Raw genomic sequence first — 22,614 nt, 5'->3', positions numbered from 1 at the left:
ACTGGTCTAAAGACATGTTTGCTTTGATCCTCTTGTCACGATAAATAAAGCAAATCTGTCTATGTCAAACCTTTCTGCTAGGGTAACAACAGCTAATTAACGTTAAGAAGCCATTAGAGTTTCTGAGAAGCAGAACTCTGATGTAATTCAGTTTTGTCCACTAGGAAGCTTTTAGATGCTCCGACCATATATAATTTATTATTGTCAGCCACATGGTAATAAAACTCATTTTGCATAATGCATGCTTGCAATGGAAAAGTGCTTAAAGGGTTTCAGTGGAGCAGACAGCCTTTTCATGTGTCTATATCAAAGAGAAATTAAAAAATTATGGGAGTTTAAGGCGTCCTTATATAAAACCCTGAAAATGTTTTAAAATGCCTACAAAAATGTATTAAAAAGAGTGCTTATGTTATCCAAATGTACTGCTGCATAATAGCTTCTTTATGCCTTTACACAACATCTTTGCACCTAATTATTTACATGTAATTAGTTTTCCTACCTGTAATTTATACAGAATTCAGATTTGGGAATGTTTTATTGAGTTCCAGGAGAGGGCCTATTAAGGGTCAGAATTTGGACCCTATTTATGTTGCTGGGTACCTTAGACTTTGATCCTGACAAACACTTATGTACATACTTAACTTTAAGCACGAATAGTGCCACTGAAATCAAATGCTCTGTCTGCACAGTTCCAGTTGCAGGACTGGGGCAATGATTATGATGATGTTAAAGAAACTGTTGTCATCTGTGCTGTTGAATATATTGTAGATGTCAGGATATCATTTTATTGTTCTTATGAGCATTTTGTTTATTAGAAGTGAAAAATAAATAGGACTGCTTGTGAACCAAGGTACTACTCAGTGTAAGTAAGGATGGCAGAATCTAGCCTATTAAAAGATGTCCTTTATATTTTCAAAATTTCTGTGCGTCACTGGGCAATGATTTGTGCAGCTCCTTGTTTTGGTACTAAATGTCTCCAATTATAGAGTTAATCCTGTTTCATTGAAAGTCAGCCTCAAACACCTTCCTGACTTTATTTGCACAGGCTCGGGCTCCGTTTGCACCCAATAAAAGTCAAGGTGTAAGTCACAAGCAAAATTGTCCTTGACTTCAATGGGCCCAGGACTGGGTATAAGGAGAAGTAGCTAACTTTAAAAAAAAAAAAAAAAGTAGAAGCACAGCTCCTGATCCCTGACGGTGTCTGTCTGAGTCGGGATGGAGAACAGAGGCTGCAGAGGAGTCAGGGCTGCAGATTAAGGGATGAGGGGACATGAAGATCAGAGCAATCCAAGAAAGCGAGGCTGGGAGGGTGCAGGGCTCAGGGGCTGGCTGTGAGGGGGCTGATGGCTGGGCCTTACCCCGTGCCCGCAGCAGAGGGGAAAGGCGCGCTCCGGGGACTGGCGCTGCGATGCCGCCCAGCGCGGGGCCCTTCCCGCCGTGGGGAGCGTTTTAGTGGCTGGCACGACGCCGCCCCCGGCCCTGCCTCGGTCCCTCCCTCGCGGCCGTCGCGCGTGGAGCCGCCTCCGTCGGCCCCGCGCTCTGGAACCGGCTTCTAAAGTAAACAGCGGCCCGACGGCAGCGCCCCCGCCCGGCTCCGCGCCGCCCCCGGGCTTGCAGGGAGGATGGCGGAGGGCGCGGAGCCTGCCCCGAACAGCGGCAGCCGCCTGTACCAATCCATCACCCAGTGGTGGGTGCCGCCGGCCGGGCAACGAGCCGCCCTGTCCCCGCTGCCCGCCGGACTGAGCTGGGGGGTGGGGAGCGGGTTTGCAAACGGAGAAGCCTGGGGCCCGCCGCCGTGCGTGGTTCTAGCAGCCCCAGAGCAAGGGCGTCAGATGGCAGCAACTGCTCTGGCAGCCTGCACAGCCCGGGGCAGAAAAGGGTGTTATGCTGGGTGCTGCTCTGGGCACTCCAGGGCATGGAGGTGATGCCCCATGGGCCGCTTTGGTACTCCCCCTGCGTGGCTATTAGTGATGAGCTGCGGCCACCGCTTTGCACAGCATAGCAGGTGACAGGCCCTCATGCTGTTTTGACACTTGCAGAAGATAGGGGTGAGGACACCATGTGCCACGTGGGTACCCACAGAGTAGGCGCCACATTGCAGGGAGGGATATTATGCAGATTAGTTTAACTCTTGCTTTTTGGTATAGCTTCATAAGATACATATCTTGCTTGTTATTGGGGTCCTACATGCACAAGTTATGGAAACTGTTCCAGTAGGACATAAATCGTACAGGGCAGAACTGTTGCTCTAATACCAGAAATTGCAGATATCACTGACCACTCAAAAACAACAAGAGTCCTGCAGCACTTTAAAGACTAACAATTTTAATTTCTGCAGGCATAAACTTTCGTGGGCTGTAACCCACTTCCTCAGATGTCAAATTTGTTAGTCTTTAAAGTGCTACAGGACTCTCATTGTTTTTGCTGTATACAGACTAACATGGCTACCCCTCTGGAACTGACCACTCAGTCTCACTGTTTAATTTATACTGGTACTTGTGGCCACAGGGCTGTGCCTAAGTGTTATCTATTTTAAATGATGATGCCTGGAAGGTGTAATAATGGTTGAAGAGGATAATCCTCTGGTTCTTAGTTGGCAAGCTTTTAAAATGTATGTCTGGCAGCAGGACTGTACAGCCAATGCATGCTGGCATGCAGAGTGCAGTTACAAATCGTGTGTCAACACCAGTAGTTTCTTGAGTTTACATTGTCTTGAAGCTAAAATGATGATTGTGACAAATGTGGGCTGTTGGTGTGAGTTCTTGTGTGATGGGATAAGGTTGTCATAATCATTTTTCATTGGACTGTCCTAAATTCCGTGCTTTCGTCAGTCCTGTGTTATTCAACACCCACTTGGCAGAATGCAAAATATATATATATATATATATATATATCTTTGTGTGTGATAGTGGTGGTTCATTTAAATACTGCAGTAAGACACAATATTAATGTCATGCAATGTAACAGCTATTTGTCAAGTAAATACATTTAGAAAAAGTTACAATCCCCGACGCTCGGGGCCTGGGGTATCGTCTTCTAGAAAAATTAGTTTTGTTTTATTTATTTTATTTTATTTTCCTTCTTCACCATTTTTTAGCATTTGATACATATTATGTAGGGCTGTTCTTTCATTTTTGGCAGGACAGTATCATCACTGTATTGAAAAGAGAACCTTCTGGCATTGTGTCTCTGTCTTTCCTAGCCACATCACATCCATCATCGTTGATTCTAGATTGTGGATGTAATATCTTTGAAAACTTTGTTGAAAACAACAGCAGAACACAGTCAAGGATTTAAAATTCATTAAATTCTTTAAATTTAAAGATTCTGCTGATCTTAATTCTTTATATGGCCCTATTACGGTAATATATGAACACCTCACAATCTTTTCATGTATTTATTCTCACAATACACTTGTGAGGTAGAGAAATACTATTATTTCCATTTTACAGATAGGGAACTGAGGCACAGAGAGGCTAGGTGACTTGTCCAAGATCACACAGGAAATCTGTGGCAGGGCAAGGAATTGAATATCGGTCACATGCGTCCTAGGGTAGCTCCTAACTACTATATGACTGTCCTTTCTCCTCAGTGAGCTTGTGGATCACCATCTTACATTCTTTCTGTGATAAGTTTCTAAAAGTTTTAGCTTTATTTTATGTTTTGTATGTTGACAATAATAAAACAAAAGATTCTGGTCCAAAAGTACTCTAATACTAAGCATGAAGGCTCATATAATGGACTGGTGGGCCTAGCTGCGAAGGAAAGGATCACATACAATGAATGGCAAACCGAGGAAAAATATGAGTCCACATGGGACAGTTTCTTAGAACTGGTCAACTAAAGAGCTCTGCCGGAGGCCTGGTTGAAAGATGGGAGATAAATCCATACACTGCTTTCCTCTTTGTATCTTTTCTCCCCTGCCTCCCTTTTCTTGCTTGACTTTGATTTTCTTAAATTTTGTTTGTTTGTTTAGAGATGTGCCACAAAAATCCATGTGCTGGAAACATTGAGGTTAATACATGGGAATCCAAGCATTGCGTTTTTTTCTTGGTCTTTTCTCCCTTCTGATGTATAGTGCTTCTATACTTGTTTTATATATACTTGTTGACACCTAGAATTTGTTTGGTTTTTTATAAGAAAAAAAGATTGAAAAAATTTAATAAATAAAAGTAGTCTAATACTTTGTCAAGAAATAGTTAAATGCAGAGGCAAAACTACTGGAATAAATCATTATTGAAGTACAAAGCTTACATTCTCTTCACCTAGAAAATTGACTAAAGAAAGAAATTAATCTCTGTTGTAAATCAGTAGACTCCAGTGGAGTTACACCTGGGATGAATTTGGATCCAGGTTTAATACCTCAGGGAATGCTCAATTCTTGAGGGTTTACAGATGGTTCTTTACCCAGGAGAAGGGAGGATTTCTGGCTTCTGTGAGGGAAGGTTTAGTCAGGACTCTTCACTAGACTGAATCCTATTTCCTCACTCCCATGATGGGAATACCCCCATTATCTCAGTATTCCTTCTCCCTGTTCACTACCTTGATGCTGGTTTCTCATCTCTGCCTCTAGCTGTGAAGCAATTCATTCACAACAGGGGGTCAAGCTGGAGGTGGTGGGAAACTGGCAGGAAGCCCAGAGCAGCTGTGTTCAGGGAAGTGAGGCCAACAGTGCTCTCAGGTGGGCTGACAACATGAGACTATAGGTTTGTTTGGTGGGTGGGAGCACAGGCTGCAAACAAGTGGGAGCTGGGAGGTCTCTTTAAAAGGGAGAGAACAGAAGTAGGGCTACCCTCTGTTGAAAAAAGAGAGGAGGCATGAGTGAAAAGCTGAATTGGAAACAGAACCAGTCCCTCACCTTAGAATACTCAGAGGTAATGAATGATCTTGCTCAGTGGTATCAAATGGAATCAGTTTCAGCCAGTCAGATTGTTGGAATCCTGACCCATTCACCAGCAGTGATAAAAATTAAAGCAAAAAAATAAATGTTTTCCAGTCTGAAATCAGGCTGTCAATACAAATAGCCAATGCTATTTTAAAACCTGCTCTTCATGGATAAGCTGGTGCTCATGATGAGTCTGGTTTCTAAAATAGTTTGAATGTCAGTAAAGGTACTATGAGTAACTGACATGCTGTTGCACCAACCTTCAGCCACTAAAATAATTAAATCAATGTAAATTATTTGGTATAACAAGTAAAGTCACTGTAATGGAATATTGTCATTAGACTCATGTGTCCAGCTTGGAAAATTATTCTTCTCCCTGGCTCAACATTTATTTCCCACAAATGTGTCAGTTTTGCTTTAGTATTTATGCTACAGGAGGTATTATTCTTAGACAGCCTTGATTCCACTAGCATTAGCTCATCATTAATGGATATTTTTCTGGTGATGATGATAACTTAGGCTAAAAAGAAACTACATTCAACATTTTCTCATCTTTTTCACATGAGTAGTTTAGCTTACTTTAATGTGACCACTCAGGCAAGTTAGGTGAGTGGGATTTGGCTCAAGGATGAGCATTTAAGCCCATCAAGACCACTGGATATCAGCAGTGGTCTTGAGAAGTAATATCAGACAAAAGTCTGCTCTCTTGTGCTAAAATCATGGGATTTCACAGGTGTGAATGAGTAGAATTTGGCCCTTTGTATTCTGGTAAGGTATAAATTTTGTAACCCCCTGTTATACAGAATCTTTTAAAAGGGAAAACAAATGCTTAATAAATACATTACGTTTGGTTTGGAGCCCTGGTAATCTGCATTGTACATTAGAAGATCACAGTAGTTTCCCATTTTACAGATACTAATACTTTTTCATGTCAGTTTTAATTTTGTTAGGGTGCTATTAAGCTACAGTATTAAAAAAAACTGCACGGTGTCAGATAAGTTTGTTGCTCTGTAGAGTATATTCACGCAACCTCTTGGTACATATGAACTGACAGGTCTTGCAATGGGAGTTCAAAGGAACCTGCGTACAGTTTGTAATTCACGTATGTGAGGATGTACCATTTTCTTTAGAATATTGATCCACTTATAAGTCGTGGACATGATTGTGATGTCACACTGTTGTAGATTAGGAGTAACTCCATTGGAGTCAGCAGAGCTGCACCAGTGTAAACTTGGAGTGATATCAGAAGCACATCAATAACTTTTTAACCTTCTAATCTTGACATAAATTGATATAAAATTTTTACCATTTTGTTTTAAAGGATAGCTGATAATTTCTGTGTTTGTGAAGGATACAGCGTACCTCGTTGTCTACTGTATGAAATGTATATAGAGAATTGCAGTCAGAATGCTCAGAATCAAGTAAATCCAGCAACATTCGGAAAGGTACAAAGCACATTGCTTTATAGCATAATATAATATATAATAATAATTAATATAATATAGTATAAGATAATGAGCTGAGCCATTGTATAGGTACATAAAGAGACACTTGTACAAGGTTTTATCAAGCATGCATGTTGCAAATTAAGGGAGCTTAATTTACAGACAAGGATAGGTAGTTATGCAATAAGATACCTTCAATGTAGAATGCTAGGAGAGATTTTGTTTGAAAATTGCTAACCTATCTCTTGGTATAATGTCCTCTTTGGCTCCCGTTGGAATTTTATCTGCGTTATTTTCTCTCTAAGGCCAGGTCTACATTACTTCTACCAGCAAAGTTTCTAATGACAATTAGAGGGGTGATATGGAAATGTCATTTAAAAATATATACCTGCAAAAGCTCTAGTCACAGTATAGATGCAGATATACCAGCAAAAAAGTCCTGTCTCCAGGACAGCTTATTTTGTTCTGGTATAAGTTACACTGGCAAAGGCACTTTTTTGCCAGTGTAAATTGTGTCTACACAAGAAAAGTTTGCCAGGATAGCTGTACCAACTAACCACTCAGGCATAGTCTACTATTAGTCTACACCTGAGTAGTTGTTTCTTCTGATCTTAAAAATAAAACTTTATTTTTCATGTAAACAATTACCACTGTATTTTATTATCTAAGTTTTGATCCTGCAAAGTATCCTGGTCTTCATTTTGTTTATAAGTTTAAAAAAAAAAAAAAAAAAAAAAAGTTTAAATTTACTTATGAAGATTTTACTCCAAACACAGAACATGTGTTTATAGAATCATCCAAGCAAAGCAAGATGCAGGAGTAAAAAAGGTCCTTTAGAGTAGATGGTGTCGTTTTCTAATAGGCTGGAGCTTTTATAACCAACAGGGGAATTACCTTTTTAAGATCCTAACTCTTCAGTCCTGACAAACAGATACATATCTGCTTAACTTCATTCATATGATTAAAGAAAAAAACATCTGTTTGACTATTGTTACCCTTCACAGTTTTTGCTCAAAATTTCCTGCCATTGCTACCACTGGTGCAACTCCACTGGTATTCAAGTTCTTAGGCCTTTTCTGCACATTACCTTGCCCCTGTTTATTTAGAGGTGTTGTTTAAAGTCAGTTTACTTCAGTTGTACAAGTGTATGTGTAGCCGTTCTTATTTCTGTTTGAGTAGTTTATTTCAGTTGGCTTAATCTATTGTTTCATAGGATTAATCATCTGGCACACAAATTTGCACTGGTTTAATTAAATGAGTTTTAAAAGACACATTGTGTTAACCCAGTGTAAATTAGTGTGTAGACAAGTCAAGGGGTGAAATCCTAGCCCTATTGAAATCAATGGGAATTTTACCATTGACTTAACTGAGGTCAGTATTTCACGCAGGATCTTTAGGGTATGTTTACGCTGGAATAAAAGGCCTGCAGCATGGCTGCAGCTGGCCTTGGTCAACTGACTCGATCTCATGGGACTTGGATTGCGTGGCTAAATATTGCTAGGTAGACATTTGGACTTGGGCTGGAGTCTGGGCTCTGAGTCACTCGTCACTCGCGGGGTCCCAGAGTTCCAGCTCCAGCCCAAACCCGAACGTGTACACAGCAATTTTAAAGACCACAGCCCAAGCTCCAATAGCCTAAGGCAGCTGACCCAGGCCAGGTGCGGGTGTTTAATTGCTGTGTAGCCAAACACGTGTATTTTTACTACTGTGTCATCCAACTCAGTTTAGATCACATAGAGGTAACACTATGGAAAAATGCTGGCAGACACTGCCAGGCTGGTTACATTAGAGCTTCCATCATTACTACCAATGTGGGAGCTGTATCTTAGGGCAACTGAGAAAAAGTCTAGTGTAGACAAGGGCTTTGACAGCAAACAACTTCCTACCCGATAATTTTGTTCCTACATTGCACAACAAAGGCTCCCAAGGGTTATCTAGAGTAGAGGTACTGTGTACTTGATAATCTGTTCCTGATCTAAAGAGAAAAATTAGCATGAGCTCTCTTGTTTTGTCTGTGGCTTTATAAAATAGCTCATGCCATGTAATAATCTTGAGGCACCAAATGACCTCAATTCACATTTCCTCCAATATGAGCAAAGAGGGTATTCAGTAACTTAATGAACTTGCTAAAAAAAAAAAATTGATGTCAAACACAATCCTGCAAGCATTAGTTATGTGAGTAAACTAACTGAAGTAATTGGCTCTACTTGTGTGAGTAAGAACTGCTTGAATGAATAAGGCTTGCCAGATTGAGCTCTATATTGGCAACCTACTGGGGATGCACACCAGCTAATTCAGCAATTACTATTTGAATGTTATTGGGAGAACAGGTATCACAGTAGTTTGTGAGTAGGCTGTGCAGTAGTGGAAACAATTAGAGGAAAACAAATCAGATAAATCTTTATACGTTAGTATGACTTGCCCAGGTAACTCTTATTTTTTGAATGTTTTTAGCTTGTTCGCTTAGTTTTCCCAGATCTGGGGACCCGAAGGCTGGGCACAAGAGGAAGTGCCAGGTATTTATTTATAATATAAATTTATTTTATTTATTGCTTTATTTAAAAATTTTAATGACACCCATCTAAAATAATAGAAAGAGCTGTATCCTCAGCTCTGCTAACTTGAGATGCTGCTTTACATCAGCTGAGGTTCTTGTCAAATGTTTGTAATAAATCCCTAGAACAGCTCTGTTGTGATTGATGGTGTTGCCAGTAAACTAAAATAGAATTAATTTCATGAAAGTCACTGCAGACCCGCTGTTTTTTAGTGTATAAATTCAAGATAATTTTCATTTTCTAAACTTTTAAAACACAATTTAAAGTACTATGGTGCTTTTGAAGCACTGACTTGTGTTAGGGCGGTGCTGAAGCTCACAGCTTTAGTAAGCACTCCAGAGGCATTGTGTGTTAGAGAGGCACAGTGATCCTTGTGATCAGGTAAGCTCAAGGACTCTGATTTTGACCAGCCCTGTGCAAGAGGCCCTAAAGACATGGAGTCTCTTCTGTCCCTGCACACCCATTGAGTGGCCCTTCACAATCTGGATGGTAATAGAATTGTTAAAAACTGTTTAAATCAGGAAGCCATAACTGGCTCCCTGATGGATCACACCTCCCCCATATCTATACTGAGCATGGAGAAAATTCAGTCCGATAGACTTTTTTAATCCATTGATTTGATGTCCAAATTCATAATCAATCTCTGAACAGAAAAAAAAAAGATTTTTATGACATTCAAGTATGCCAGTTACATGATTATTTTGGTTAATAAAGATGACAGGACTGCAATTAAAATTCTGAGTCTGAAAGTGGCATACATTTACTTTGATCTTCTATCAGATCTTCTGCATCAGCCCAGCACCATCACTGTCTAGTTACTGTGGTGCCATTTTTACATTAGATTTTTGACTCATACACAGAGCTGAAACTAAAACAAACTAGGTCCTTTACAGCAGCAGAGATCAGCAAAGTGGAGCTCTGACATACACACACACACCCAGTTTGATACATCCCCTGACCTGGGATTAGGGGTGGCTGATACACAAACTGCCGACACTGGGTTTATGCCATACACTTCAGTTAGGGGGACTGGATAATTACTGCCCCAGAATATTGAGAGAATTGGAACATGAGATTACTAGTTCTGCAGCAAGGATTTTGAATAAATCTGTCTATTTGGGGGGTAAGTACCATGTGGTTAGAGAATAGCTAACATCATACCTATATTTAATAAAGGAGAAAAAAAGTGATCCGGGCAATTTTAGTCTGACCTCAGTGATATGCAAGATTTTAGAACAAATTTTGAAGGGAAGAATAATGCAATTCATAGATGTAAATGATAAAGGGGATGCAATGCAACATGGATTTACCAAAGATAGATCATGCCAGAGTAACCTGCCTGATTTCCTTATTTGAGAAAATAACTTATTTGGTTTTTTAGATAAGGAAAATGCAGTAGGTTAATATACTTGGACTTCAGTAAAGCATTTGACACGATACCACGTGGAAAATTATTAGTTAAATTAGGGATGATGCAGATCAGTACAAACATAGACCTGGTCTACACTTACCACGGATTCTAGCGGCAGTCGACAGGAGATACGCAAGTTATGTACAATAGCTTCTGTATCTCCCGTCAACTTCCTAACGTCTACCTATCGCAGTGTCCCCGCTGCGCTGCGCTGACGGGAAATGCCTTCCCATCAATGCAGCGCTACTCTTCTTGCCAGGGTGGATTACCGGCATTGACTTCCAGGTTCAATTGAGCGAGTCTTCACTGCCGCTCAGTCGAACCTGCAAAATCGATCCTGCACTGCCAGCAGTGCTGCCGGCAATATAGACATACCCATAGTAAGGTGGATAAGGAATGGGCTAAAATGGAAAAGGCAATGGGTTGTGCTGAAAGGTGAACTATCGGACTGGAGGGAAGTTACTTTTAGAGTTCCTCAAGGATCAGTCTTGGGACCAGTCTTATCCAATATTTTTATTAATGACCTTGGTTAAAAAAGTAGGAGTGTGCTAGTGAAATTTGCTGATGATACTAAATTGGGAGACAACATCACTTCACAGGAGGACTGGAACATTATACAGGAAAATCTGAATGACCTTGAAGACTCAAATAATAGAAACGAGATGAAATTCAATAGTACAAAGTGCACGATCATGCACTTAAGGTCTAATAATAAGAATGTCTGCTACAAGCTTTTGGAGCTTTTCAGTTGGAAGCAACGGAGGAGGAGAGAGACCTGGATGTGTGGGTTGATCACAGGATGACAATGAGCCACCAATGTAATGCAGTTGTAAAAAAAGGCAAATGCAGTCCTAGGATGCATTAGGCGAAGCATTTCCAGTATAGTTAAAGAAGTATTAATGCTATTGCACAAGGTGCTGGTAAGACCTCACTTGGAATATTATGTACGATTCTGGTCACTCACGTTCAAGAAAGATGAATTTAAACTGGAACAGGTGAGGAGAAGAGCTACTAAGATGATCAGGGGAATGGAGGATCTGTCTTATGAAAGGAGACTGGAAGATCTTGGCTTCTTTAGTCAAGCAAAAAGTAGTCTGTGCGGGGGGGATATGATTGCTGTCTATAAATACATCTGGGAATTAAATACTAGGGAGGGTGAAGAGCTATTTAAGCTAGAGGACAATGCTGGCACAAGAACAAATGGGTATAAACTGGCCATGAACAAATTCAGGCTGGAAATTAGGTTTCTAACCATTAGAAGGGTGAGGTTCTGGGACAGCCTCCCAGTAGGAGTTGTGGGGGCAAACCACTTAATTAATTTTAATAAAGAGATGGACAAATTTATGAGTGCAGTTGTATGACAGGGTTATTTGTGATGGTGGGGGGCTGGGTTCAGCAGCTCTGGGGCTCACTTCTGGTTTAAGTCCTATGTTCCTAAAGCTCATGGATTTTAGCCGGCCACCAGCAGAGATCAGGAAGGGAGTCCCTCCCTCTGTCCCTCTCCCAGTGTACTCTGGGAGGTTTTGTTTTTTTTTTAATCTCCTTCCACTGAAACACATGGAGGTGGGAGTTTGGGGGGGAGGGGGCGGCAGGGCTCTGAGTTGGCACAGAGCATTCTCTCTTAGGTGCTTGGCTGGTTGGTTCTTGCTCACATGCTCAGGGTCTACATGGGGTTGGGAAGGAATTTTCCCCCAGGTCAGACTGGCAGTGACTTTAGGGTTTTTTTGCTTTCCTTGGCTGCATGTGGGTGTGAATCATTTGCCAGAACCATCCAGATATATGAGTCATTTCCCCTGCTATTGTAGGGCCTTAGGCCCTGGTGCCTTGTGTTCCCTCCTATTTGTAGCCTATAGAACTAGCCTGCTTGCTTGCATTATATAGAGATATATCTTTTCTTATAGATTTAAGTATGATTGTATGATTATAATAGAGTTATAAATTTATATATATTTTGCTGTAATGCAAGGTACCTTGCAGGCCACATCCTGTATGACAGCTACGTAATTATTATACACACATTCGGGAACAAGTGTTGATGTATAGCAAAAACAAGACATATATGGTCATGTTGGTCCTAAATGATTTAGCAGTTAGCGGACATACTCGGGACCTTTGGCCTAGACAAGTGTTGAAAGTATTGATGTCAGGCCCAAACTAGTACACCACAAAACCCACAAAGGTGAAGTCATGGAATCTTTGAAATGGGAAGTGAAAATGTCATGGATATCCTTAATATGCGTGAGTCTGCCAGCCTATAGAGTATGGGTACCCCAATAACTTGGGGGTGGAAAATCCAAATATGGACTTAGAAGGAGGACCCATATTCTTGGGGTATAAGAAGGGGAAGATCGTGCTATTTGGTGCGATCATCATCTACTCCTGCTTGAAGTTTCTTTAGTTTGTGTTAAGATTTTCCTTCTTCATTTTATAGTCTTATTTGTAGTCTTAGTTTATAGTTCTTAGCTCTCTAGCAGTGCTTACTCCACCCCTCTACTCAAAAGTTGAGGAATCAAACATCTCTCTCAACCAGGGAAGGGCGTGAGTATATTAATCCAAAGCATATAATAGAAATATATATATCATATGAGTCTTTAAAATTAAGATTGTATTATCCATTATTCATTTGATTGTTCATTTTCTCTATATCAATTATTTGTCTATCATTTTATGTTATCTTAATAAAACGTATAAAATTATACAAATTTGGTTATCACTAAGAACCTTCCTGTTGTACACCCCGGGGTCCCTATAAAATTCTTCTGGAGCCTGATTCAAGGACAAGAACCTTCTAATCCAAGCAATTGGCAAACCTATAACCCTATTAAATAACTAATACACTGAAAATCAGGCTACATATTCTCTGCCTGTTGCAAATAACAGACCCTATTCTGTGGGTTGTAATTGGTTTCATTGTAGTTGTTGGGTTAGTGTGTGGGTGCTGGGTGGTATTGGTGGCTTGTGACATACAAGAGGTCAGACTAGATGATATAGTGGTCTCTTCTGGCTTTAAACGCTAAGACTGTATGAGAGAGTAACCCTGAGCAAAGGAGAAATCTTTGTGGGCTATTTATGGTCCCAACTGGGCCCATTAAGTATGGTGTACCATCCAGTATGTATCAGGCAAAAAACCAGTGGGAAAATTGTACTTCAGATGCTGTGCAGCAGTGTGAACAGTGGTTCCACACCACCCCCAATATCAAAAAGAGGTGCCAGTGCCCTGTGGAGGGATTTCAAAAGCCAGGAGATTGAGTTAATCTGGCAGCAACTGGACAGGTAGCATCCTTAACTGGAAGTGGTTTTACTCTGCCATGACTGGAGATCAAAAGCCAGATCCTCAGTTGGTATAAATCTGTGTAGCTACACTGAAGGAGCAGCTTTGACTTCAGTGAAGCTACATAGATTTACATCAGCTGAGAAGCCTGTCCTAGATTCTGTGTTTCTCCTGCATAGGTTGACTGCACTCCCCACACTGCTCTAGGTGGATAGTTTTTTGGGTTTTTTTTAAATTCTTATTAAAATGTCCTTAAAATGCCTTTTTATCAATAAAAAGTGATTGTAAAGTTATTTTTTAAAATGTTTATCAAAATTATGTGCTTATTCAAATATTAGACAAAATAAGATTTAAACAGTTTTAAGAATACAGTAATACAGTTTCTCCTCCCTATCTTTTTTTGTTTGTTTGTTTCAAAAGAATTGAGAGCTGCTTGCAGAATACAGATGAGAGTTCAGTGATGACTAGGTCTTGCAAACTGTATACTTGTCAGTCCATCACATTTTGTATTTTTTTAGGTATCATTACGATGGAATACATATCAAGAAGAGCTCTTCCTTATATGCACATTATTGTTATCTTCTGGCTGAAAAAAAATATCACAGGTTTGGTTTTAAATGTTCTTAATCATAAAAGGTGTATTAATACAGTTTTCCTCAAAATCTACTTCATTGCCTACTGAACATTGATAATAAAATTGCATTTTCCTATAATAATGAAATCTAATTAAATATTGTCATTAATGCAAAAGCTCCATTTTTTTAGAAGTGGCAGTCGCACACGTAATTGGACACATAATCACATTTCCATGCACTTGACATTTCAATGGATGGCTCTTAAGTGCAGGAAATCTATAACAAAACTAAAACAAAAGCTTAAAAATGCTGAGAAACCAAATAAAAGCAAAAATTTAAGTGGTCAGCACCAGTGCTGTGAACACTTATTTAATCATGTTAGTGCATCTTGATTGCTTAAGTTATGATGATTAACAAAGTTTTTGCATTTAAAAGTAATTGTGATTTATTTAAATGCATTCTATTTGCAGTTCTTTGTTTTGGTTCTTATCATTCAAATTAATGAGGGATAGTCTTTATTTTGAAAAGGCCTGCTTTGTTTAGGTTTATTATGTATTAAAGTTTTAGAGCGTTAAAAAGGCAGTCACAGAGGGTGCAACTGTGAGAAAATACATACAATACAAGAGAACAAATTGAATGTGAAAAATAAAACACTCTAAAATATAGAACAATATAGAACACTCCTGCAGACACTTGTCTCTGGGCAAAGGACTTGATCCTGTCCCATTGAAGTCAGTGGAGTTTTGCCATTGATTGCAGTAGGAGCAGAATCCAATCCACAGTTCTCTACCATGAATGATCGTGAGTACTGTGCCTGCTGGTATTTCCAGGATCAGGCCAATAGTTTAAATAAACAACTGTAGGGCTGATTCTCCACTGCCTTGCACTTGGATGCCTGTGTAAAGTGGATATAAAATGCTACTAAATCAAAGTTCACTCATTAACAGTTTTACACCCATTTTTCATTCACTTTGTGCAGGAGGGGTAGGATGTCCCAGCAGTTAGGATGCTAGGCTGTGACGTAGGAGACCTGGGTTAAATTCCCTCCTCCCCCACTTCTTCCTGTGTCACCTTGGGCAAATGGTCAGTTAGAGTATGTTCATACTGCAAAAAAACCAAAACAAAACACCCTGCAGTCTGAGTCCAGGTCAACTGACTGAGGCTCATGCTACGAGGCTAAAAATCGCCATGTAGACATTTGGGCTTAGGCCAGAGCCCAATCTCTGAAACCTGGCGAGAGGAGCTCCAGCCTGAGTCCAAACGTCTACACAGCTATTTATCCCTGTGGCATAGTTTACCTGGGCTCCGAGACTCACTGCCATGGATCTTTCTTTCTTTCTTTTTTAATTTTTGTTTTCAGTATAGATGTACCTATAGTCTCCCTGTGCCTCTGTTCCCATCTGTAAAATGGGGATAATGTCACGTCCCTATCTCACAGGGGTGTTGAGGATAAATGCATTAATGACTGTGAGGCGCTCAGATGCTATGATAATGGAAGCCATATAAATAGTCATGATACTATAAATGATAGATAAATGACTATATGAGCTTCAAGGGAATGGACAATTAGACACCCTCCTCCCCTCCCGGTTTGACTGTGCACCGTGTTACTCCAGGTTTACAGCAGTGTAACTGCACTGAAGTCAAAGGAGTGACGCTGGCACAAAACTGATGGAATGGGGTGGAGGATAAGGCTCTCCAGCTGATCAGCTAACAAATATTTATTCAGAGAATTAACAAATTGGTCAAATGTTTATATCCATAGCTACCTATAGACATGGGTTTTGAAAAGCCATCATGAGGCGCTTGTGTCGTGGTTCCTGTCTAGGAAAGTGGCAAGTAGGTGTCGCAGTCTGCAGCAACCTTGTCCTCCAGGAAAAGAATTAACAGTCCTAGCCACTGTACTTCTTAGCTCCTTTCTATTGACAGCTAACCCTTCAGGCCCAAGAGGGGAGCTGCTAGTTCTTTTACTGGAAAAGAGGAGAACGTAGGGAGCAGAGCAAATTGAACTGATATTTGTTTCCGGGATGGTACAGCTTGCTAATATTATGAAAGGAAAGAAGAAGAAACCACATCCAGGTGGCACTGCCTCTGCTGCTGGGCTTGCCTTAGCCATGAGTGGCACTGCTGAGCAATATCTCAACAGCACCAGCAGCACCTGATCCAGCAGCATCTGTCTCTCGTCGCTTCCCTGCAGTTTGTCCTTTGCCCCTAAAACAAGCAGCTGAGATTGGACCCCAAGACCTGCAGAGCTAGATGATCCTCCGGAGGCTACGGTTACCTGTTGTAAGCTTTGTGCCACCACACTGACCGTGGGGTCCCCATTCCCTTTTCCATCTCCCTGCCAGAGACATCCTTAGCCCCTGAAAAACTGTCTCTCCTTTGGTCAACCTGGTGATCAAGAGACATGCTCCAGAGAGAGGGCTGCTATCAAAATGACAATGTGGTGACCTTTTTACAGTTTCAAGAGAGATTTTGAGATTTTATAAATCTAAATAGATAAAATAAACTCCTCTTCCTGGTTATAACAGAGAGAAGTATAACAAACAGTGTGATCATGTTTTTCCTAATAGTACTAACATACTTTCAGAGGCCTCTCCACTGAGTTCATTACTTTCTGAAATCACCAACAGCTTACATATGTGGTCTAATTAAAGCCGGTCAAAAAACGTAAAATATTTCACGTAAAAAATTTTTTTACATAATAATTTAAAAAAATGTCTATAGCTGTTTGTAACCCACACCCTCCTAAAGAAAGTCATGAACATTTCATCATTTTTAAAAAATTTAAAATAAAAATTTGGGCAAAATATTTAGTAAAAATATCAAAATTTAGAAGACTAGAGTTGAAGATTTCCAAAATCTAGTGTGATTAATTTATAAATTAATGTAGAAGAAGATCTTAACATTTTCTTTTAAATAGGGGACATTGATCTTGAATCTGCCAGGGATTCTTAATACTCTTTAAAATAGTATAAAGCTGTTTATCTTGCTCCAACTGAGAGGAGCCTGAGACAGGTCTCTGAAAAGGATCTCTGCCCACACCTTCCCTCTCTTTCACTTAGCATGCCCCCCTTCCTCCTTGCCCCTCAGTCTCCTCTGTCACATTTCTTCCTTTCTTTCAGTCCTGTGGTATCTTCCCCTTCTCTTCATTTTCTTTCCCATTTCAACTGCAGTTGTCCCCCCACGAACCCTCCCAAACCCATTAACAAGGATTTAATAGATATCAGATGCTCTTGTTGTTACTCATCCTCCCCTTCCTCTACCCACTCCCTTTTCTTTTTTTCCCTTTCACTTGCATCTTGACCTTATTTAGATGGTAAGCACGTTAGAGCAGGAACTTGTCTCACTCTCTGTTCTGTGCAGTGCCAAGCACGCTTTCGGGTACTGGGTAAATAAAAATAATATTTGCGAACAGCAGAGTCACATATATTAATTTTCCATGGCAGAGATCAGACAGTATTTACACTTAATTATCTATGAGCTTTCATCTGGCTGCTGAGAGGAGGGAGAATGCTGCCACTTGTCTGTTTCTAGGCAGCAACAGCTCTTGCAATTGCATGTTGCTTGACTGGCCTTAATGAGGGGGGGGGGGGGACAGCACGAGAATAAGTCCGCTATGCCAGCCAGCCTATTGAGCAAGAGCGCTGCTGATGTGTGTTGCCATAGCAGCAGCAGCACAAGATACAGCTGGCTGCCTTCTCAGTCAGAGCAGGAACTGAAAATATTCTTTTTTTTACTGATTTTAGAAATCTGCAAAATTAACAAAATAAATGACAGGAAATACTTCTAGTTCTAAATTGCTTGATTTCTTCACTCACAAATTTAAAAAGCTCTGGATTGTGGAGTAATGATGACGTTGGTGTGAAGACATTAAACATATTATTTGACATACATAGTGTTAAGATCGTGGCCCATGATGGTCATTGATCAACAGTTTCACTGATCCAGTGGAGCGGAGCTTTCATGGCAGATCATAGTGGCAGAGGGAGCGGTGATCCCTTAGGTGGCTAGGTCCAGTCCCATGGATGGTTTTGAATATCAGGACAGAGACCTTGAATTGGACTCTGTTCTTAATGAGCAGCCAGTGCAGACAGCAGGGCAGTAGACTAATGTGTTTTCAGTGACTTGTGTTTCTAAGACCTACTATACACTGAAAAGCTGTATTGGCACAGCTACATCAGTCAGTCATGTTGAAAAAAGAGGGCTTCTGTCAACTAAGGGTGTGTCTACACTAGAAAGTTTTGTCGATGCAACTTACAGTGGTGATCAAAAGTGCTGTAATTACAAGCCACGTGCCTGTCCACATAGCACTTACTGTGTCACCGAAGTGCATCCACAGTTGGTGCTCTAGCATTGACAGCAGCTAGCCCCCGTGCAACTTGCCACCTTGTGCTGCTAGAAGTTGTGGGAAGACGGAGAGGATCGCAGTGCATCATGGGTTCGGGCTCAATGTCCCATGATGCAGTGATTTTCGTCCCATCATTTCATGAGTTTCCAACTGCGCTTCGCAGCATTTTTCAACAGCCCCAGTTTCCTGAGCACCTGCCATCTCTATATGAAAGGATGGATCCTGCACTGCTCTCCACTGTTATTGTCAGTATTCCGAACACATTGTGGCTGGTCACACAGTATATCATGAGCTCCCAATCAGAAGTGGAATCCAAGGCACCTGACCTGCTGTGTGCCAGGCAAACAAACAACACCAGATTACTGTTTGCATTCACGGAGCATCTGCACATGTTGCACTGTCACTTTTGGGCGTGCAAGACAAGCACTGAGTGGTGTGATCGCATCATTATGCAGGTCTGGGATGACGAGAAGTGGCTGCAGAACTTCTGAATTCGCAAAGCAATGGGATTCCCTAACTGTGGTGGGGCAATAGATGGCATGCATATCCCAATTTTGGCCCCGGACCATCTTGTGATGGAGTACATTAATAGAAAGGAGTACTTCTCTACTGCAGGTGTTTGTGGATCACTGGGGGCATTTCACTTGACATCAGCATGGGTTGGTCAGGGAAGGTGCATGATGCACACATCTTCAGCAACACTGACCTGTACAGAAAGCTGCAAGCAGGGACTTTCTTTCCAGACCAAAAGATTCCAGTGGGGGATGTTGAAGTACCCACAGTGATCCTGGAAGACCCAACTTGCCCCTTACTGCCATGGCTCATGAAGCCTTATACAGGCAACCTGGATAGCAGCAAGGAGCGCTTCAATAACTGGCTGAGCAGGTGCCGAATGACTGTTTGGCAGTTTAAAAGCAGTTTAAAAGCTCGCTGGCAATGCCATTATGGCAGGCTAGATCTAAATGAGGAAAATATTCCCATGGTTATAGCCACCTACTGTGTGCTCCATAATTTATGTGAAGCTAAGGGTGAAACGTTCCCCTCTGGGTGGAGTGCAGAGGCGGATCACCTTGCAGCTGAATATGAACAATCAGATGTCAGGGCTATTGGAGGCGCACAATGGGGGACAATTCGAATCAAGGAGGCCTTGAGGAACTATTTTGACGATGAGCACCAATCAAGTATCTTTGTAAACAGCACTGTGCATGCTACACAGTGCAAGCTGGCTAGCACTTATATCAATGTGAAGTGCAACCACTGTGTGCAAGAGACCAATAAAGATTGCTTATTCTGCACAGAGTATGTCTTTATTAAATAACAATTATTCACAGCACACACAAAAAGCTGGGCTGGAGGGGAGAAAGCAGTGAGGGGCAGTATGAGCTATGACAGCTGGTGTAAGTTCAGGTGTCACTGTCATAGCTGTCTGAAAGGGTGGAGTAAAAGGGGTACCGAGATGGGCCCAGACTTTGGTAGAAATGTGTGGGTGGAGTTTGGGGAGGGTATGGAAAGCTGTTCTGTATTGGATGTAAGGTGTGAGGGGGCGGGGGAAAGCATGCATGAATTCAGTCTGCAGCATTATGAGTGACTTTAGCAGCTCTGTTTGCTTCTCCATGGCTTTTATCATGTGCTAGTGACCTGCTATCACTTGCACCTGGTTTTCCCTCTTCTCTTACCTGTCAATTTTTTTATTTTTGATCACAGTGTGTCACCATGCCCTTTTTTTCTTTTTTTTTCTGCCTCAAAGGACTGGAGGAGTTCTTTGAACATCTCCTCTTTGCCTCTCTATGGTCGTTTTCTTATCAGCTGCTGGTGCTTGGCAGGTTTGGTGAGGTTTCCCCTCAAAGGCACATCTGTGGAAGCACAGTAAACAATGAACAGAATCATGATTGTGAGATCAATAACAGCATTTATGCATTACTGTAAAATACACCTCTTTCTCACTGTCCCCGGCAAGTGCACAGCTCGATGATCAACCAGGACATGGTGGGTTCTTCTTTGAGTGCTGTCCCTGGGGGTGCTCCATTTTAGGTGTCGGTGTGTCCTCACGTCTCTCGATCAGAGATTTTTCAGCAGTATTCATCTGGAACATGCATGCACAGCTCCCGTCTCGCGTTGCTCTTGGCGTGAGCGTGACCTGACCCCCTTAGTTCCTTCTCAACCATCCGCGGTCTGAGACGGAGACTCAGCAGCTCTTACAAACTCATCCAGTTTTCAAGTATCCCTGTTTGAAAAAGTGTTAGTTTAGACAGTAGTGGTTCTTAGTTAGTTAGTACTTATCTGTTTAAAATTTTTTTTTTTAATTCTGTTTTCTTCTCCCTAATTCTGTTAAATCCAGGCCTCTAAATAACTGACAACATGCCTGGCTCATCAAGGTTTAAAGATGCGTTTCATGTAAAGACGCTATGCCAGTCTCAGATGGCCACTCTGAATGTGTTTGTTGTCTGGGTGAGACCCATAACCTAGAAATGCATACACTGCAGCAAAACAAAAGCCAGAACCAGGAGAGATAGAGATCTTAGACTTAAAATGATCCTGATGGAAAAATCTGTCAGACCCTCTTCTGATCCAGGTCCAGAAAAACCCTCCTGTGAATCAACCAGAAGACTCTCAAGAAAGAGATCTTCATCTTCACCTAGGAGACAACCATCAAAAAGGAGAGCCTCTCCTAAAGGGGTAATAAAAACCCCCAGACTAAGTACCTACGAAGCTTCTGGTTCCTCTGGTACAGGATGGGCCGTGGCATTGAAGGCCTCTCAGTATCTGGGTGTGGAGTCGAGGGAAAAACCTAAGTCCACTTCCTCTAACACGACACCAACAAAAGCCTCGGTACAGGCACTGCAGGCTAGGCAATCAAGAGACAAACTGTTGGTACCAACAGAGCGAACGGCACCGTCTGCGGCACCGCAGAAGACTAAGGCTATGTCTACACTGCAGCACTAATTCGAATTAGCTTAATTTGAATTACAGAAAGCAATTTATAGAAAGCGCTGCAGACTGTCCACACTACAGTGTTTGTGCTGGTTTCTTGCGTCCACACTGGCCAGCCTTAATTCGAATTAGAAAGCAGTGCAATGTGGGAAGCTATCCCACAGTACAACTAACCATACATGCTGTTGTGATGAGTGTCATCATCCCAGGATGCAGCGCTGCTTCCCCCACCCCCAAACAAACACGAAAAGGATTTTCATGCTGTTTTTTTACTCCCCCGGTCGCCATTGCTGCAGGCACATGGAGCCAGCTGAACTATGCTCTCATTTTGACCGTGACACATACATCGCAGCTTATCCTGGATTACTTTAGAACTGTATGCTGTTTGCCTTTTATGCTCCCCCTACCACTCCCTGTATATTGCGTGCCTTTGATTTTGATTCTACAGGTGTCTGTAGAATGTAAGATAAATAACAACCGAGTCAGTAAGTATATTAATACAGTGATACAGATGTTTCCATTTCACTGATGGAAAGCATGATATAATGTATCCACATGTAACACTGAATAAACTCTTTAGAACGTATCAATTTCCATGATTGGCCACTGAAAAAATGTAGCAAAGAATTTCCTCTCACTGCTGGCATTTAAAACGCATTCACCACGCGGAGAGGGGGGTGGGTGGTGAAATTTTTCAAAGGGACAAACTTTAAAGGGCTAAACTTTCAAAGGGACAAATCTTAAAGGGACAAACTGCAAAGGGCTTGCTGGGCAGTTAAAACGCATTCACTACGCGGGGAGGGGGTGTGTGAAATCTTTCAAACCCTTAAAGAGACAAACTGCAAAGGGCTTGTTGTGTGTGTGGGGGGGTGATCGCAGCTTGGATTTTAAACCCATTCACCGCAGGAAATGAAGATTTAAATCTTCCCGGGGCTGCTTTGGGGGAGGGTACTGAAATGGGGCATCATGGGATACAGTCTGGAGGCCAATTAATTCGAATTAAGTCCCACTGTGTCCACACTCACACTAATGCGAATTAACTGATGTGCTTGCGCTAATCCACTTGCAGAGGTGGTTTTATTAATTCGATTTTAAAGGCTCCTTAATTTGAATTAACAATGCGCAAGTGTAGATGCAGGAGTAATTAATTCGAATTAAGGGACTTTAATTCGAATTAAGTCGCCAGTGTA

The 22,614-nt window shown here is 41.4% G+C and overlaps 1 protein-coding gene across 3 annotated transcripts in view; it reads left to right on the top strand.

Annotated features, from left to right (window-relative positions):
- The first annotated feature begins 4,801 nt into the window (after positions 1–4,801).
- The window catches only part of RFX8 (regulatory factor X8), a 60,967-nt gene continuing 43,154 nt past the window's right edge, over positions 4,802–22,614 (top strand). The window contains exons 1-4 of one of the 3 annotated variants that reach the window (XM_067563518.1): positions 4,802–4,874; positions 6,207–6,330; positions 8,785–8,846; positions 14,086–14,172. In XM_067563518.1, the coding sequence (XP_067419619.1) occupies positions 6,268–6,330; positions 8,785–8,846; positions 14,086–14,172 (212 nt within the window). In that variant the 5' untranslated portion in view covers positions 4,802–4,874; positions 6,207–6,267. Of the gene's footprint in view, positions 4,875–5,565; positions 5,654–6,206; positions 6,331–8,784; positions 8,847–14,085; positions 14,173–22,614 lie in introns of those variants that run through there. The other 2 variants (XM_067563515.1, XM_067563516.1) reach the window with 2 other exon arrangements.

This window comes from Emydura macquarii, unplaced genomic scaffold (genome assembly GCF_026122565.2).
Source record: "Emydura macquarii macquarii isolate MOO-44397 ecotype Brisbane River unplaced genomic scaffold, CSIRO-AGI_Emac_v2 contig_2531, whole genome shotgun sequence".
Lineage (NCBI taxonomy): Eukaryota > Metazoa > Chordata > Testudines > Chelidae > Emydura > Emydura macquarii.
The sequence above is the reverse complement of the archived record's forward strand: the minus strand, read 5'-3'. Positions and strand labels throughout refer to the sequence as shown.